The sequence below is a fragment of the Colletotrichum orchidophilum genome, assembly GCF_001831195.1.
Source record: "Colletotrichum orchidophilum strain IMI 309357 chromosome Unknown Scaffold_55.1, whole genome shotgun sequence".
NCBI classification, from domain to species: domain Eukaryota; kingdom Fungi; phylum Ascomycota; class Sordariomycetes; order Glomerellales; family Glomerellaceae; genus Colletotrichum; species Colletotrichum orchidophilum.
Genome location: NW_019173011.1, coordinates 279,139 through 296,463, shown reverse-complemented (window position 1 = coordinate 296,463; position 17,325 = coordinate 279,139). Strand labels below are relative to the sequence as shown.

General features: G+C 52.6%; 7 protein-coding genes across 7 annotated transcripts; 6 read left to right on the top strand and 1 right to left on the bottom strand.

The window, feature by feature from the left end:
- Positions 1–424: 424 nt before the first annotated feature.
- CORC01_07109 (uncharacterized protein) lies at positions 425–3,147 on the top strand (the record flags this gene model as incomplete). The annotated part of the gene is made up of 2 exons (XM_022618747.1): positions 425–845; positions 899–3,147. The coding sequence occupies 2 exons, from the start codon at positions 425–427 to the stop codon at positions 3,145–3,147; spliced, it is 2,670 nt and encodes an 889-aa protein (XP_022474847.1).
- Positions 3,148–4,460: 1,313 nt separating this feature from the next.
- Positions 4,461–5,072, top strand: CORC01_07108 (uncharacterized protein; the record flags this gene model as incomplete). Its single annotated transcript, XM_022618746.1, has 2 exons — positions 4,461–4,608; positions 4,717–5,072. 2 exons carry the CDS (start codon positions 4,461–4,463, stop codon positions 5,070–5,072), a joined length of 504 nt encoding a protein of 167 aa, XP_022474846.1.
- A 617-nt stretch (positions 5,073–5,689) lies between these two features.
- CORC01_07107 (uncharacterized protein) lies at positions 5,690–8,032 on the top strand (the record flags this gene model as incomplete). The annotated part of the gene is made up of 2 exons (XM_022618745.1): positions 5,690–6,195; positions 6,256–8,032. The coding sequence occupies 2 exons, from the start codon at positions 5,690–5,692 to the stop codon at positions 8,030–8,032; spliced, it is 2,283 nt and encodes a 760-aa protein (XP_022474845.1).
- A 1,184-nt stretch (positions 8,033–9,216) lies between these two features.
- Positions 9,217–11,209, top strand: CORC01_07106 (uncharacterized protein; the record flags this gene model as incomplete). The annotated part of the gene is made up of 7 exons (XM_022618744.1): positions 9,217–9,471; positions 9,533–9,638; positions 9,786–9,841; positions 10,016–10,360; positions 10,476–10,587; positions 10,647–10,766; positions 10,824–11,209. The coding sequence occupies 7 exons, from the start codon at positions 9,217–9,219 to the stop codon at positions 11,207–11,209; spliced, it is 1,380 nt and encodes a 459-aa protein (XP_022474844.1).
- A 512-nt stretch (positions 11,210–11,721) lies between these two features.
- Positions 11,722–12,472, top strand: CORC01_07105 (uncharacterized protein; the record flags this gene model as incomplete). The annotated part of the gene is made up of 2 exons (XM_022618743.1): positions 11,722–11,837; positions 11,908–12,472. The coding sequence occupies 2 exons, from the start codon at positions 11,722–11,724 to the stop codon at positions 12,470–12,472; spliced, it is 681 nt and encodes a 226-aa protein (XP_022474843.1).
- A 1,481-nt stretch (positions 12,473–13,953) lies between these two features.
- On the bottom strand, positions 13,954–15,234 carry CORC01_07104 (glyceraldehyde-3-phosphate dehydrogenase; the record flags this gene model as incomplete). The annotated part of the gene is made up of 3 exons (XM_022618742.1): positions 13,954–14,156; positions 14,217–14,901; positions 15,106–15,234. 3 exons carry the CDS (start codon positions 15,232–15,234, stop codon positions 13,954–13,956), a joined length of 1,017 nt encoding a protein of 338 aa, XP_022474842.1.
- Positions 15,235–16,340: 1,106 nt separating this feature from the next.
- Positions 16,341–16,760, top strand: CORC01_07103 (uncharacterized protein; the record flags this gene model as incomplete). Its single annotated transcript, XM_022618741.1, has 1 exon — positions 16,341–16,760. A coding segment is annotated over one exon (420 nt), but the record flags the coding sequence as incomplete, so codon positions are not given.
- Between the last annotated feature and the right edge of the window lie 565 nt (positions 16,761–17,325).

Below are 17,325 nucleotides of genomic sequence, written 5' to 3'. Positions count from 1 at the left end.
AAAAAAAAAAAAAAAGAAAGTCCTCATATAGAGGCAGCTCCCTAGCACGCCCTGTACCTTAGAGCCTCGACCTCAGAGCTTTAACAAAGTGACCCTTAGGTGAACAGGCGTAATCGACCTTGATGCGCTCCTTCCCGCCATTGGGTTTCATTCTTAATCCTCCGGGAATCTCACCCCACCTTCGTTCCTGCCACCGAAGATACATACCTCACCTTCCTTACCTTTTACCTTTTATCTAACCTTACCTTCTACCTTACCTTCCCTCGCCTCACCTGCGACCTGCGCACACGCAAACACTTTCCCTGCGCGCAAGCCCCGCAACATATATTTCGAGTATGCGGCCTGGACATGATCTCATGTTTAAAGGAGACGACAAACACAGATCGAGCTTCGATTGAGAGTCCGAACTCCGCCCGCTAGAACCATGTCGTCGTCGTCATCCTTTAGGCGCTCTAGCGATAGTCGCCACCATAGCAGCCGCTACGACTACAACGATCGAAGAGACGGTGAAAGAGAGAGAGACCGCCGAGACCGCGACCTCTTTCGAGATTATCATCGCTCACCATCACGATCGACTTCGCCAGACAAGCGGGTCAGAGAGACTGAAAGAGATCGAGCCTGGAATAGAGACAGGGACGACTCAAGGGACAGAGAGGTGGAAAGAGAAAGGGATAGACCCAAGGATCTTGATCGTGATCGATCAAAGACACAAATAGACCCGTTGAGGCCGCCGCCGCCCGCTGGTCAACGAGATACTCTCCCTCCCACACGAACCTTCTCTTCGCCAGTGCTCAACAAGTCGGGCATACCAATGGAACCCCGTCCCAACCGCGGGTCACAGCCATGTAAGGGTAGAGTATCATTCTGGCTAGGGAGCTGATACTAAACGTTGTTCCAGCGCCAAGGAGACCACCGACGGTATCAACGACACCAGCATCTTCGGCACCAGCATCTTCAGCACCGCCAACCCCTCGATCCGCGAACGATACAACATCAACGGCAAAGATCACTGCAGCTTTACGGCAGCTTACTCAGCGAAGTAACGAACAGGGCGCACTCCAGCTGCGGAAAGATGTAGTTGAGGCGCGGGCTAAAACTCGGGAGCGGGAGCACGCCCAGTCGCACCCCAAATATGCTGAATTTCCGTCCTTGAGAGAGTACCATCAGAAGCTAGAGAAGAGAGATACCGGTGAACTAGATGCATTACGGAGAGAGGTGAAGATTGCAGACCAACAATGGCAGGCTTCAGCGGAGGCATATGCTGCTGCTATGCTCCAGGCTATGACCGAGCTGCAGCTGAAAGACAAAGATCGCCGCCAAGCTGTCCCTAGCGCCCAGGACGGACTCGAGACACGGCTCAATACACGCCTTGATGCGCTAGAGAAACAACATAAAGAAGCTTCTGCGAAACAAAAGAAACAGATAGAGGAACTTCAAGAAAGCCTCTCAACAGAGACTCTCCAGCGTGAGGCTCTGGGCATCGAGAACGAGGCTCTGAAAAAGAAGGTTCAAGAATTGCAGGATCGTCACCAGTCTCTGACTTCTAAGGCCGATGACCACGGCGCATCTATCAAGCGGCTGCAAGAGAAAAAGCCAGACGTTGTGTCGACTCAGGCACCGCCACAACAAAATGCTGTTACGACCGACGAGCTGACGGAAGTCAAGACGCTTGTGAACCAATACGAGGACAGAATGCTCAAGCTAGAGAATCAAGTACTCGAGCACGACGGCAAGCTCGGTGAGATGGATATCGACCTCATCAGCGACAGCTGCAGTGCCGTTGCGACAACATTGCCAAGACTAGAGCAGAATGTCAAGAAGGCTGCGGAAGATATTATTGTCCTTCGGGCAGAACACAAGAAGCTCGGATCGGACACAGATATCAGTCGATCCGGTGTCGAGCAGTTACGGTCTGACATTCAACAGCAATATTCCCACGCAGAGAAGATCCAGACAAACGTCGAACAGATCATGTCTGAAACTGCCCAATTAAAGTCGGAAACCGACTGCCTTAAACGAGGCGCTGACGAAATCAAGTGCGACGCTGAGCGCCTAAAGACAAACACGCAGCAACTAAGATCCGACACCGACTACGTCATGAAAGGTGTTGAGAAACTCGAATATGCTAACGAGCATATCAAAATAGAGGCTCAGCAGCTAAAGTCCGAAATGACGCAGCTCCAGTCGGGCATAGAGAAACTTGGTTCAGAAATACCACGCCCACCAGATGGCGACAACTTCTTAGCGGTCAAAGCCTTCAAAAACATGAACGTTCATGTTTTCGAGACATACCATAGGTGGATTGAGGACGTAAAGAAGCGAATCGACATTGTGGAGCGACAAATGCCAACGCTGCAGACGGACGCGGTCTCGTGGGCTCAACTTAAGACGCTCGAGAAAGGGTCAGACCAGAAATCGAATCGTAGTACAGAGAACAGCCGCCTATCGACACCGACTAGTGACTCGAAGACCGCCGTTTCATACGAAGGAAAGTTGAAGGACTACGATACGCGGATCAGGGTGCTTGAGGCTGTGTCCAGTCAGAGTCCACGTCGTTCCGTACACGCCTTGTCAGAGCCGGCCGATTTTGCGGATGCAGCAGTTCAAAGGCACGCGTCAAACGACTCGGCATCAATCAAGGTTGCGATTGAAGCCTTGAAGGCGCAGTTATCGATGATTGACCAAAGCATCAAGGCTGTTTCTGAGTCGGCAAAGTTAGCAAGCGATAGCCAGGCCGAGCATTCTGAACGAATTCGCCTCCTGGAAACCCAGGCGTACGATCTCCGGGCGGACCACCAGCGCTTGGACGACATTGAACAAAGATTTGTGGCTACAGAGGAAAAGGTGCAGGCCGCCGAGGGCAAGATTGAGTTTGTGCAACACAACTTCATGGGTGTCGACGCACAAATGAACAACTTGACGACGGAGAGCCTCTACCAGGCCATTCTGCAGCACATTGACAGATATCAGCCAACGGAAGCCGCACTTGGGCCCAAGGTCGATCAGATGGCCAGGCAGGTAATAGCTTACGAGCAGAGACTGATATTTTTGGAGAGACAAATGGCGTCGAAAGAAGAGCCTGCAAATAAGAAACGTAGGCTGAGCCCTCAATACGGGCCGGTAGCAATGACAAACGGCAGGCATTGAAGAAAGGGAGTTGATGCATTGGGCGTTTGAGTACAGCATGATACCAGGGAAGACGGCGCAAAGGATTCAATTACAATACCAAGGTGTATTCTCCATACGAACGAGAGCACTTGTACATGAGATATTTGTTCACTTTACCTTAGGCTACCTGTGTTCAGGTACCTTGCCTGGAGACACGACTCTAGACTGAGAGGCTGCGCCTATAGCGGACGCCTACATTTCTAGTAACTTGGTCATCGAGTGTGTTGATATACTTGCCAATGGCGTAAACGTCTGTCAGAAACCCGTTGGGTGTGACCACGCTAAGCTGTGTTTGTTGAAAGATTCTTAATTGCCTGGATTTGGAACATGTTGACTGCTCTGAATTGTGACTTGAATCGGGCAAGCCACAGTGAAGCGTATTGTCTCCGCAAGTCTATAGATTGTGTCGGATAAAGACAGTATTCGGACCTGTTGGTTGTTCAAACAAGTATGAACAAACATGTTGATACAATGTGGACCCCCAAAATGGCGGCAACCTGTGGCTGGCCTTGGGTGAGTTAGCCGCCTTGTCGGACAATTTTTGCATCCCATCCTCTTTTACCTGGGATAGCCCTCCACCACAGCGCGTTGGATCAGCGCCGCCGCCGCCCCCCCCCGCCGCCCCCTCCCCCCCCGAGCTACCTTACACGGGTGCCTTAGGTAAAATGGGCCTAGGTAGGATTCGTAAAATTCCCATGCCACCTTCCCCTCCCCAATGGTCGCGGCATGGTCATTGACTCCAGCAAGCCTACCGGCCAGCGAGCGGCCTGACGTGGTCGACGGCCACAAACTCTTTTCTACCTCGTAGTGTCTGAGTTGATAACGTAAGCAATTTTTGGGGGGTACAGTTAAAGTAAACTGGACGGGTACATGACAATATCATTCCAGCTCGGGCGCTTTCTTAGGGTAGTTACCGCGCAACTGGGTATGGGTGTTGGCCCAAGTCGGGATCCCTTAGGGACCGAAGCAAGCTGTAAGCACGCACGCGCCGCACCCAATTCCCAGGCGCACCACCGATCTAAACCTCGCACATCCAATTCCAGGTTCAATAAGTTGGCGCTAGAGACAACCTCCATCACCTGCCGTCTCGCATCATCTGCGTCCAGCAGTTGCCGTCCACGCCTGTCATTGGTCTGGCTTGGCCGCGAGATAGCGCGTGTCTTGCCTTACTTGCCTTTCAGAGCTGCGCCGGCCTCACCAATCTTGCCTGTGCCCTTCCAAAGTTGTTTCTTTACCTGACCGGTCCTGAACTCCATCCCACTCTTATCGTACAGAGGCGCACCGTACGGTGAATGCCAGGGCTAAGGCTCCTCAACCCATCCAACTGGGCTGGACTACCTTACCTTGCCACTTGCCAGGTCAGGCTCGGCATCCACCTTTTTCTCCCCTCCACCTTCGCACCATCCACCTGGGCAGTGTGCTGGTCCCCGTCCATTCAGTGTAAGCTGAGGTACCTAGCGCGCTACCGCGCTACCTGCCTGACGTAGGTAGTGAGTGGACAATGTCCTGAACCTCCCATCCACGTCCAAAACCCACCCCATTCGCGAGGTCCCGTCCACCGTCCTCCAAAAGACCCGCGACCTCGACCCTTTCCAATACCACCTCCTACCTTGACCCTTGTACCACCCCGTATCATCGACCTGCGGCACGTCGTCCCGTCCTCAACCCCGTCTGGATCCGGCGCAACTGCTTGCCTGCTCTCTAGGCCTGCTGGGGACGACGCTCTTACACCTCCTCGCACCGACCCGAACCTCAACTCGCGTCGTCGATTGACCTGCACCACTGAGCGCCGCGTCGCTGAGCTTGGCTTCGCATCGCATCTCAACCCATCGAATCCCCCAGCAGCACGCCACGCCGGGAAATGCGCTGCGGCTCCTCTGACCTCCCGCTGCTGCAAGGATTGATGTTCGGACGCTGCATACACCACTGCCACGACCCCAACTACCACCACCGCCAGAACTCTCCGAGCACAACAGTCTCGCTCGACACCTAGCCCAGGTCGCGACCGCCATCGTCGCATCCGAACAACGCCGCACTCATCGCCCATAGCTTCATTGATACCATCTGCTCGCGTGTCTTTCGATCCTTACCACAAAAAACACTACTACTCCATCCGCCTCATCTACCTAGGTAGCCCACGTAAGGGCGGCACCGCACACCCACGTCACGCTATCACGACATATCCTCACCGGCGCCCAAACCTGGACAACAACACCAGCTTGCCTAATTGTCGGCGCCCATTGCCGCCGGCTCGAATCAATACATTTGTGGGCTGCGGAGAGAGCTTTGTGCTCTACTCCGGCGCCCATTCCACCCCCTGCGTCACCCATCGATCTTGCATCGGTTGCCAACCATCGCGAGTCTTTGTTGTTTAACCGCAATCCTGACATTCGCTATCCAACCACAATTCATTCACCACCATCGCACCGCGCCATCCCACCCTCTTGTCTTGCGCTCACGACCGCGCATATTGCGATTCTTGTTCCTTCATGCCCCCACGGCATGCAAACGCCACTAAACCATGGAAGCAGCGGCGAAAAAGGTCCAACTGCTGGCCCAGCGCATCCTGCCCGATCGACCGCATCATCTTTCCGTGTCCCCCGATCAGCGTTTTCGAGTCCCGCCCGATCATAGCAAGACCTTTGAGGAGTACAAATACCAGCGCCTGCAGTACATGACGCTGTTGTCCGACGCGGATCGCGGTATGCTACTCACTCGCCCGTACTATGATATGCGCGAAGAACCGCCGATTCCACCAGCTGTAAAAGACTCGAACGTGAAAATGGAAAGGAAGAATGTGACGAAGCTGTCACTGAGTGATTATAAGAACAAGCAGAAGAAGGTGTCGGATTCTCCTCCCGACTCCGGATCGACGCCCAAGACGGACGTCTCGCGAAAGGAAAGGGATTTGATAGAAAGTCGAATTGACCGCGAACCCAAGAGGACGGATGTATACAGACATCGGGAAACGGACGCATCAAGGGATGTCAAGGCGCATAAGGCACGCGACGGCGCCCACTATGAAAGGTACGACTTTGGGCTTGTCTCATTGCGCTCCATGTCTGCAGGCTGACTGACCTATTCTAGAACGAGCAGACCCGAAGTTAGGCCTAGGGCAGCCCAGGACAGCAATGATACCCCAGAGAAGAGGAAAAGAGTCGCGGACGTGGAGGGTGAACTGCGACCTCAGAAACGAGCGAAACCCGAAGCTAGCACACCGCTCGACGAGCGATCGCGAACACCTCGAGACGATACGCCGAGAAGAAAAGAGATGCACTCGTCACAAGACAGGACGCCGCAAAAGGACGGCAAGTTGGGCACAAGCTCATCTTCATTACCGAACGGGCGATCTGCTCTCAAGGCAGCCCTAGGCTCAGGCGCGAACAAGTCTCCCATTTCCCGTGCGCGAGGCGACTCTATCAATGGCAACAGACCCAGCCCCTCTTCCAGCGGTAGGGCACGAACTGATACGGCGTCTTCGAGGTCAGCAGTTCCGCCGTTACTATCCCCGTTGCACCTACCGAACGAATCCGATTCTCGATCGAAAGATAAGAGACGAGATGATCCTGGCGAGCACAACAGGCCGCAAAAGTCCTTACGAGCAGAGCCACCTCCGCCTATCAAGAGGCCAAAATCTCCCGTCAAGCTTCCGGCGCTCCTTTCTCCGACACTTCCCCCAATGCTCGAGGAGGAGCTGGCCCGAATGAAAAATACTCCAACGAAAGGCTCCGATCCAAGCCAAAAAACACAGCCCCCAGATTCACCCACAAGCGGCAAGAGACCACACGTAGTAGTGAAGAGGGAAGAAGATGACCGAAGAGAAATAAAAGAGAAGGAGAGACCGAAGGATAAACCTCGCAGGTTTATGGTAACATTGAAGTACAGCAAAAAGTACACCAAGTCGGTTCAGAGGCTACTAGCCCTAGGACCCCCAAGAAAAGACGTCAAGAAGGAGCGGTCAGTGAGTATAGAGCCTCCACCGCCGCAGGCGCGGAAGCGACCGATCACCAGCACCGAGAATGTTGGCGATTCGATCGCGGTGAAGCGACCTCGGACGTCAGAAATCACGAGCTCCTCCAAGCTCATTACGCCCTCGACACCCTCGAAAGGGGCCACATCGATGTCAAGAGTGGCGTCAAGCAACTCGGTCAACACCCCTGGGGACGGCCACAGCCTAACTCCCGCGCCGCCGTCATCAGACCGAGACCGGCCGCAAACCAGAGACGACAGCAGAGAAGCGGCGAACCCTCATAGGATCCAGGCGCTCCGTGACCGCTGGAGCCGATTCAGCAAACTCGGCACCAAGCTAAAGCACGAGCGCGACATACTGCTAGAGCGAAAGCACGGCGACCGGGGTGCTCCAGTCTCAGACTCTGACATCAAACTCAGCATGATGCTCGGACTGGAAACGGCGATGGCATTCATGGTCAGCTTTAGAGCGTTGTTCGAGTCGCGGCGTATAGAGAATAAGGCACAGGATCCCAAGCAGTGGAGCAGCATCCTGCCGTTGCTGAACGTCATGCGCAACGATGTACGAAAGAGCAAACCATTGGAGGCACTATTCTGGCAGCTGCATGGCGTGATCCATGAGGAGCTCATCAAGTGCTACTGGTCGCTCGATCCAGCAACTCACGCAGTACACATTATTGGCGCAGAAAGAGGTCGATCAAATGTATGGAAGTCCGCATTCGACTCGACGGAGCGCGTCGAAGTCCCAGCGATGCGCACGAACATGGGCCCGTGGACGACCGTGGAGGAAGCCGTATCGTCGGCTCTTAGGATCATGCGGCGCTGGGCGCAGGAGGAGGGCGTCTCATGGCGCGCCGAGGTCACAGTGTCAGCCGCCAACGGAACGTTGTCATAGGATGTCGACAAGGGCGAGTCGAAGACTTTGGTCGATACCTCCTCTTCCACAGCGGAGAACGCAACGCCTCCATATGACGAGAGCTTCGCGAGCGATTCGATACACCCAGACAGAAGGATACGGGCATTAGGGCCCTCCTAATGACATGTATTATGAACCAAACCCCTTCTTTTTTTCGGAGGCTGGCCGCGGCGAGATGGCGTATGGTCGAAATATGGGCGGCGGCCCATCATGTATGAAAAACACACCACCCTGAGTCTCTCTGAGCGAGCAAGACACGTAGGATTTTCTTCACTTTGTCTGATATCAACTCCAACAACTCGACGGCCTTGTTTTTTTCCCCTTTTCTCCTTGTCTTCAGCCTGGCGTTTAAGGAGATGATCAGGCTTGTGTCTACGGACTCTATTGTATGTGTTCGTGCGCGCGCGCGCGCGCGTGTGTGTGTACTTTTATAAAGATATCCATCAACCTCATCTTCTGCGGACTGGATGTTTGTTTGTGGAAAGGCAAGTTTGGTTTGCCCAGGGCAATTGCGCGTCAACGATGGAAGGGGGAAAGCACAAAAGGCCTCATCTCACTGCAAAGTGGTGGTCAAGATTCACTAGTTTGAAACAAGTCAATCCAAAGAGGAATCAAACACGTTCAAAACAAAGCTTTGTTTTTGCCTGCAATGCTGTTATTTGATGATACGTTTGGGAATAGAAGTGCCCACTTTCTAGTATCATCGAACCCTGGTAGAGGCGATGGCCTCCCTTTGCTTAATTGCGTTGTATTGTTTGTCAAACCCTTTGCACTTGCGGCAGCGCTGCCCAATGTACTTATCGGCCTCATCAGCGCTTCGGACCCTACATGCCTTGCCTAGATCATGCACATCACTTCGTGGGTATCAATCCATTCCACATTTTCTTCCCCTTCTTCCCCTTCTTCAGATTCTATGCGAAGACTGCATACAAGCCGTCGCATTTGAAGTTGGCTTTGAGTCGCACCAAAGCCCTGCCTGATGTACCCAGGAGATCTCATGAAACATCTGTTTATCGCCCGGATCCTGATATTTGCAGGCTTCCTATTCTGCGTCAAGCGCATTTTCTTCAGAGGTGCGATAGACCCTATTATGAGCGGTGTTTTCGTTCACATTTAACACCAGATCGCTTGGAACAATACCCCAGAAATCGCCCACTAGATCAATGGCGTTCAACGTGTTGACTTCGACGGCCACTGAGCTCAGCCGCCTGCTTGCCCGACGGGAAGTCACAGCTGTTGAGCTCACGAAAGCCTACCTTGAACAGATCCGCAAGCACAACAAGGCTGGCGCGCATCTCAACGCGATCATCAGCGTGGTGCCAGAAGAGCAGCTCCTTGAGACAGCTTCAAAGTTGGACCAAGAACGCGCAGAGGGGAGGGTCCGAAGCCCTTACCATGGCATTCCCTTCGTGGTCAAGGTGCGTCTGTGACGGTCTTGTTTGGATTGCCAGTATCTAATCCGTATCTCTCGAGTTACAGGATAACATATGGACCGCTGCAAGCTTTGGCTTGCCGACAACATGCGGCGCCTGGGCCTTGAAGGAGGCCAAGGCTAAGAACAATGCAGATGTGGTTCAAGCTGTTCGTACGAGATTCAAAAGGTCTCCATATTTGTGCTGACCAAACTTGGCAGCTCTTAGATGCTGGGTTGATTCTGCTCGGCAAGGCAAACCTTTCGGCAGGTTCATCTGATCTCAGGCGTCTTTCATTCACTTCTAACTTATAACATTAGTAAATGGCTGGCTACAAGGGGTCTGGCGGCTTCATCGGTTGTTCGGTGGTTGGAGGGTAAGTATTGTTTGACACCGTAGCTGATGATGAAGTCTGACGTTTCTTCTCCCGAGCGCAGACAAAGCCAATCGCCTTATATCAAGGACGGAATCGATCCAACGGACACCTTTCTCGGCCACAGCGTAAATTAGTCGCACCTATGACTTTCGTAGCGACGCTAACTGTTGGCAGACTCCGGCTGGCTCTTCTTCAGGCTCAGCCATCGCAGCAGCAGTTGGCATGGCGCCGTTCGCTCTTGGCACCGAGACTGAGGGCTCCGTATTGCAGCCAAGCGATCGTGCTAGTCTCTACTCGATCAAACCTACTATCGGGAAGATATCCACGCGCGGATGTCTGCCTGGTATTAAACTGACCGACGTTGTCGGTCCGATGACAAAGTCTCCCGAGGACCTCGCTGCTTTCTTAGACATTTTGACGCCGATCAAGGATGTCTCGCACGTCGACTTCCTGACCGGAGCCTTCAAAGACCTTCGCATTGGATTTCTCGATACAAAACAATGGTTATCGGGACCGGCGGTCTGTCGACCGAATGAAGACTACACACAACAACTGGGAATTCATAGCTCAACCCTCACAGTCATGATTCGCTTCATCATGGATCGGTAAAAAGACTAATACAATATTTATATAGATTGAAACGGTCAATGCAGCAATTGATCTCGTGGAGAAGTCTGGTGCGAAGGTGAAGCGCAATGTTGCTCTCGTCAGTTCCGAGGACGACAAGAAGTTCAACGACTTGATCTGTATGTTTCTTTTTCGAATATACGCAGTGAAATTCTTGACGAAGACTGACATGGCGAAGCAAATGACCTGCGCAAAGGATTCGAAGAGTTCGCCGAAGGGCTCGACCAAGCTCCGGTCAAAACACTGCAGGAGTTGGTCGATTTCAACAGAGAGCACGCATCCGAATGCCTACCAGAAGGTAAATGGGAAGCAAACACGAAAGCGATAGTTTTTATTCTAATCACTGGAGTCCCAGGGACCTCTGACCAGCAATACATCGAAGACGTGGTCAAGGCAGCCGACCTCTCCGCCGAGAAGTACCAGGAGTACACGACGACCTTGCGGCTCAACACGGGAGCCGAAGGCTTGGATGCTGTATTCCGAGAGAATGAGATTGATGTATTGAATGGTCCACCTACCGGGCGAGGGACAAGTGTTGCGATCCTTGCAGGCTACCCCGTTGGTACCCTTCCGCTCGGCTATGCGCGCTTCAATGGTAGGGCATTCGGACTTACTGTCATAGCACCCACCAATGCGGAGCCATTGATATTGAGAATCATGAGCGCGTGGGATGCTATCGTATTCAAGCGACAACCCCCTCCCAAGCTCATGAGCTGGGAGGCAGATGTCCCAGAGATGTAGGGCACCACTACGTGGGCAGGATTGTCATTACTCATGAGATGATCTGACCTATGGGAACAAAAGTCAATTTGCGTTCAAATTGTGACGAAGAGTCATAACCAGAGTTGATTCGTGCCCAAGACATTCGTTGCGGGTTTCTTCTGTTCGGTAGTTGCGACCCCAGCCTTAAGCTGCATAGTTGTCTCCCTGTCACGACTCATTTTACATTCTCGCTTGTTGTCCAGACTATGACCATGTTATTTTCCCAGCTCGTAGTGACATCATATTCTAGCTACCATGAAAGTGAAGTGAACCTCTGTGTCATAGTGACCAAGAAATTGTTGTGCCTAATATTCGGATGAGTCGGACTTTACTCAAGGTCGATGAATCTTCTCACTTTTGGACGGAGTCTTCCGTGGATAAAGGCCTCTAATCTTTCGATTGAGGAGAAGCGTGACTCGATCATGGCCTCAAATATTTATTATTCAAATATTCACTGGGTCGGGAAGCTTCGTATTGTGTGGGTTCACGACATGGTTCAACATCTTGATCTGGACGAGCGCAATCGGACACTAAGTCTCTTTGCATATCCGTCGTACTGCGCCGTCATCTGTCTGAGCGATCCGCAATCCACGGCTCCTTTGAGCGAGTATGTTTCCAAGATACAAACATCTGCATGTTTGGTTACTACGAGTCCATGTCTAATAAAGTACACACAGGCTCGTTAACGACCTCGCAGATGTCGACGCTGTGTCAGACGAGCAGGACGCTGGGTCAGACGAGGAACACACAGTTTCAGACGAAGAAGACGCCGTGTCAGGCGGGGAAGCACATAAGGGCAATCAGCAGCCCTTCGATGACCTGTGTAGGGAGATATTGGTATCATTCGGAATTATCTTCGCTCAAGAGTCAGCATCGCGGAGAACAGTGCGTTCTCACGCCAAAAAAGAATGGCTTGAGGCCCGACACAAAGACGACATCCTCTGGGACTTATGCTCGAAGAGGTGGCAAGAGAACCTCCTGTTCGAATATCTCCGAGCACCACCTACACGGAGCAATTATTCCGCTCGTGCTGATTTCCCGCTCCTTGGAGAGAAGTTGGTGCGCCTTCAAGACTACATGACCGTTCAGAGCCCAAACGATTTCAAGACCCTTATGTTCGATCACAGAGATCCCTTGAAATTCTGGACGTTTGTCATTGCACTCAGCTTTGGAGATTTGTCTCTATTAGTGAGCTTGGCTGCTTTGGTAGTAGCTACCGCCCAGCTTGCCATAGGCGATTGAGACATCACCAGAAGCTTTGATACGTAGGATCACTAGGCATCGCTGAGAGTCTTTCCGTTATTTGCTTTTGGGGTCGCATCGCTTAGATCAAGCATCACCGATCTGTACGTTCACCATATCCTCCTGAACGGACGCAAGGGGTAGTTCTTCTGGATTTGTCATTCTTCATCGCGACGCGGACATCATTACCTTAGAAGTAAATCATTCACGGTATCCTTTTAACTTCAACTACTGATGATGGGTCAGATGTCTCTGAACTTTTTACCATCAAAAAGAATGCCTTCGATACAAGATTGAGGATATGCCCAAAGCAACGAATCCTTCTGGCCATTATATCTTACCTCTCCTTCATAGATAGATCAATTCGAGGGATCAGACTTACTATGCAAGTGTTGTTTGAGCTTGCGTTGTCAGAGATGAAAGTTTTTACCTACTTTGTGATCCCCTAGTCTTGAATTACCTCCAGTCCTCTAGGGTGTTTACAAGATTGACGCTATTATGAGCCCTACGTTACTTCCTCATTGTAATCAGATGTACTTGGGAACCCTTCCCCTTGATGATGAAGTGTGCAGTGACGCCCATAATAGTATAGCGACCAGGGGAGGTCCATAGATCACAGCCCAGATGAATTTCAGAGTCAGTATAGAGAAGTTCTTGCTGAATATCCATCCTCTGTTGCTTCCAGATACACTAAAGGGCATTAACCATTAAAGTGGCAGACCATACTAGCGTTTGCAGCTTTGTACTGATCCCAGAGATCATATACTGAAAGGCAGGGTTCTCATAGACGCTGAAGGGAAGGTTGGCATCTATAATAAGGGATATGGCAGCCTTCTGGATGCCCTTTGCATGATCCTTCGTCAAACCAGTGAAGTCTAGACGCCGTCTCTTGTATGGAATATCAACAGGGCTATCAGAATCTTCTGGATCAACAGATAATGGCTGTATCTCTCTTGGATTGTTCTTTTTCAAATGCTCTGAAGCAACAGTAGTGGCGACGACGCGCGGGGTGGAAGAGAGCTACCAGATGCGGGCATGGAGCGACCCCGCACTAGCAGCCCCTCACAGCTCAAAGACTCGTCACATCTCATACTGCAAAGGCTTAGGTAGCTAGGAAGGTAGCATAGCTGGACGTCGCGAATGATCTGACACGAACAATCGCTGCATCAATCCCGCCTACTCACGAAATGACCTGATCAAAAAATCAAAATTCAGGGCCACAATGTGATCACTGTGCATCGGCATAGACTGTGATGGGTAGGCATAATCTATTTCATAGGCGTCATACGGGCATATATTTGGGGGGCGTTTGTTTGTAGGATAGAGACAACCATAATCCTCCCTGGCCTTCGAGGCCCTCCCACCTGAAAGACCTGCCCATCTTCATTTTACTGCTTTTGTTGTTCGTTGATTTATCATCTCATTAATGGACACTTTCGGTCCTGTTTCCCCTCCGCGACAGCCTCATGTGTACCGCACATTTACTTGGAGCCGTCAACCTTGGCAACGTGGGCCAAGAGGTCAAGGACACGGCGGGAGTATCCCCACTCGTTGTCGTACCAGGAGACGAGCTTGACGAAGTTGTCGTTCAGGGAGATACCGGCCTTGGCATCGAAGATGGAGGAGTTGGGGTTGCCGATCAGGTCGGTGGAGACGACGTCGTCCTCAGTGTAGGCCAAGACGCCTTTAAAACAGTCAGCTCATGTTCAATAGTTCATTGTCGGTATTGAGATTGAAAGCTTACCCTTGAGGGGACCATCAGCAGCCTCCTTGATGGCGGTCTTGATCTGCTCGTAGCTGGCACCCTTCTCGATGCGGACAGTCAAGTCAACAACGGAGACGTTGGCGGTGGGCACACGCATGGACATGCCGGTGAGCTTGCCATTAAGCTCAGGAATGACCTTGCCGACAGCCTTGGCGGCACCAGTGCTGCTGGGAATGATGTTCTGAGCAGCGGTGCGGCCACCACGCCAGTCCTTGGCGGAAGGACCATCGACGGTCTTCTGGGTGGCAGTGTAGGAGTGGACGGTGGTCATGAGACCCTCAATGATGGTGAACTTGTCGTTGATGACCTTGGCGAGGGGAGCCAAGCAGTTGGTGGTGCAAGAAGCGTTGGAGATGACGTCGGCGCTGCCGTCGTAGGACTTCTCGTTGACACCCATCACGTACATGGGGGCATCGGCAGAGGGAGCAGAGATGATGACCTTCTTGGCACCGCCCTGAAGATGGGCCTTCGCCTTGTCGATGGTGGTGAAGACACCAGTGGACTCGACGACGTAGTCGGCGCCGGTGTCCTTCCAGGGGATGGCAGCGGGGTCACGCTCGGTGTAGAACTTGACCTTCTTGCCGTTGATGACGAGGTCGTTGCCATCCTGCTGGATGTCGCCGTTGAAGATGCCGTGGGTAGAGTCGTACTTGAGCATGTAGGCCTGTGGTAGTGGTCTGTCAGCAAATGTTGTCCCAACTATTTCTTCGTGACCTAGTCACATCATGCCATTGGGACGAGCCGCTTCAGTATCCTGGGTCACAGGATCGAGAGTGCTAGCTCATTTCTTTCCCAGTGGCCGATGAGGCTGGTATTGTCGTGACAGATGTGATATCATCATGGAGGGGTAAAGTGGGGTGATACTCACAGCGTACTTGGTCTCAATGAAAGGGTCGTTGACGGCAACGATCTCGACCTCGGGGTGCTCGACGGCGTTGCGGAAGACAATACGTCCGATACGACCGAAGCCGTTGATGCCGACCTTGATGGGAGCCATGTTGTCTGTTGTGATTGATGCTTGCGGTATGTCTGGCGGTTGCAGGAGTCAGTTGAGTTTTCTCAGGCGTTTGTGAACGACGGGTGTCTCCGATATGCGTAGGCGGGGTATTTATCGAGGTAGCGAGCGGGTGGGGTGATGGAGGAGATTGTAGAGCTTGAGGGAGCTGTTAGGAGCTAGGTCTTACCTTGAATAGGGATCACGTCGGTTTGTTCGACGAGGTCAGAGATTGGATTGATGTGTAGAAGAGAATTTTCAATGTCAGAAGGAGGAGGGAGGGAGGGACGGAAGAGATGGAAGACGGTGGAAGGGCGCGCGAGATATAGTAAATTTGGTTGAGGGAAGATGGTGGGGTGGTCTCTGCTGGTCGATCCAACGCAAGGCCGGCGGCCGTGGCAGGAGCAAGCAAGAAGCAGGCAGGAGTGGGAGTCCAAGGCGGACTTGACGCAAGTTAGGGAGGTACCAGGTGCGGCCACTCCGCAGGGGGGGGCCAGACGCCCCGAGAACGGTGAGGTGACTCGGCGATTGAGGTGGTGATTGCCCGGTCGACGCCAGGTGGTGAGGTGAGTGGGTGAGTGACACACACTTTTTCTGCTACCTAGGTACCTTGACCGGCCAGAGCTCCCCCAGTAACGCGTGTCTCGTACCTCTCCAACTCTCCAACTCCTTCCCATGCGTCCTCTCGTCGCCTCTCATCCACCCAGTCCAAGCAGGTGCGTCTTTTTACGGGCATGGCGGGGCATCCAGCGGGAACGCGCTGCTAACGCTTGTGGCGTTAGTATGATATCCTCCGGGTACTTGAAGTTTTTGGACCAATTGATATGACGGGGAACACAACCAAAGGTGGGATGCGTTGTTGTTCTACCAATCTACCTTGGACTACCTTAGTTGATGTTGCTTGCTGATGCTGATGCTGCTCGGGTCCTTGGGACAGGTCCGTCTTGCCATCCCAAGCTCGGATGCAGGCTGCATTGTCGGACGGGTCGGTCGTGGCGTCGACATTCCCCTTCCTTCCCACTCCTTTTTTTTTTTTTTGACACCTCAACTTTGTCTGTGCTTCGTCCTGCCGTATCTCATCTCATGATGAACTACTCATCAATGACTTGTTTCTGCCAATTCCAGCGATACCCTCACCTCATCCATATCCATTCCGCAGCGGGTCTTGGCTGGTGGTGTCACTTTCAGCCGACAGACCGGACCGATCAACGACTCGAGCAGAGCAGGCATTATCAGGGTCAGGAATTGTCAGGTATGGAGGGGCATGGAGGGGCAGCTTTCCCTTGGTTTCCAGCAACAGCGGGAAAAAAAAAAAGTCAGCTACGGCACCTTATCCCTGGCCCCTGCCCCTCGTTGCTGGCCTGCCCCTCGTTACATCACTTTCGCAGCTACCCCCCGGTCCAACAGCATCAGGTCCGACACCCCCGTCGACTCACCTTTGCTCTCTCTCTCTCGCAGCCACTGCCACTTCCAGGCTTCATGCAACACCGCCGTGGTCCACGCCAATTCTCTGGCGCCTTTTTTTGTGATCCTCTCACCGTTCCAGTTTATTTTGGTGGATTTTGTTGTTATTATCATCCTCAACTGGATTCAAGACACGACATGCGACAGGGTTCAAACAGCTCACTCGCACACCTCACCATTCATCCCGCGCCAAAGCTCCCACGGCCCCCTCCCCCCCCTTCCTCCGCCCCCCGCTGGCTCCCACCGCACTCTCTTACTCAAAGTCTGGCTCAGCTTAGATGTCGAACCAAAAAAAAAGACCCCAGCTCCATTAATCACTCAATGCTCCATCGCTCAACCCGCCAAGCTCGACTGAGCCCAGCTAATGAAACACGTTGCCTGGTGCATGAGGCACTTCCAGCCTCGACTCGACCGATTTTAGCTTAGAGAGAGATAATGATCGAGAAGGCCCGTTTACGACTCCGTTCTCGGTCACTCCCAAATGGGCCGCACCATATTTGGCTCCGTCGCCCGTGTTGGAGAAGCAGGATGCGTGCAAAAAAGCCTCCATCCATGCTCGTCCAAACCCTTTGGATTCGATTGGAGAACTTGCACAGATACCTCGCCTGTCATGGGTGATGCAAAATGTGC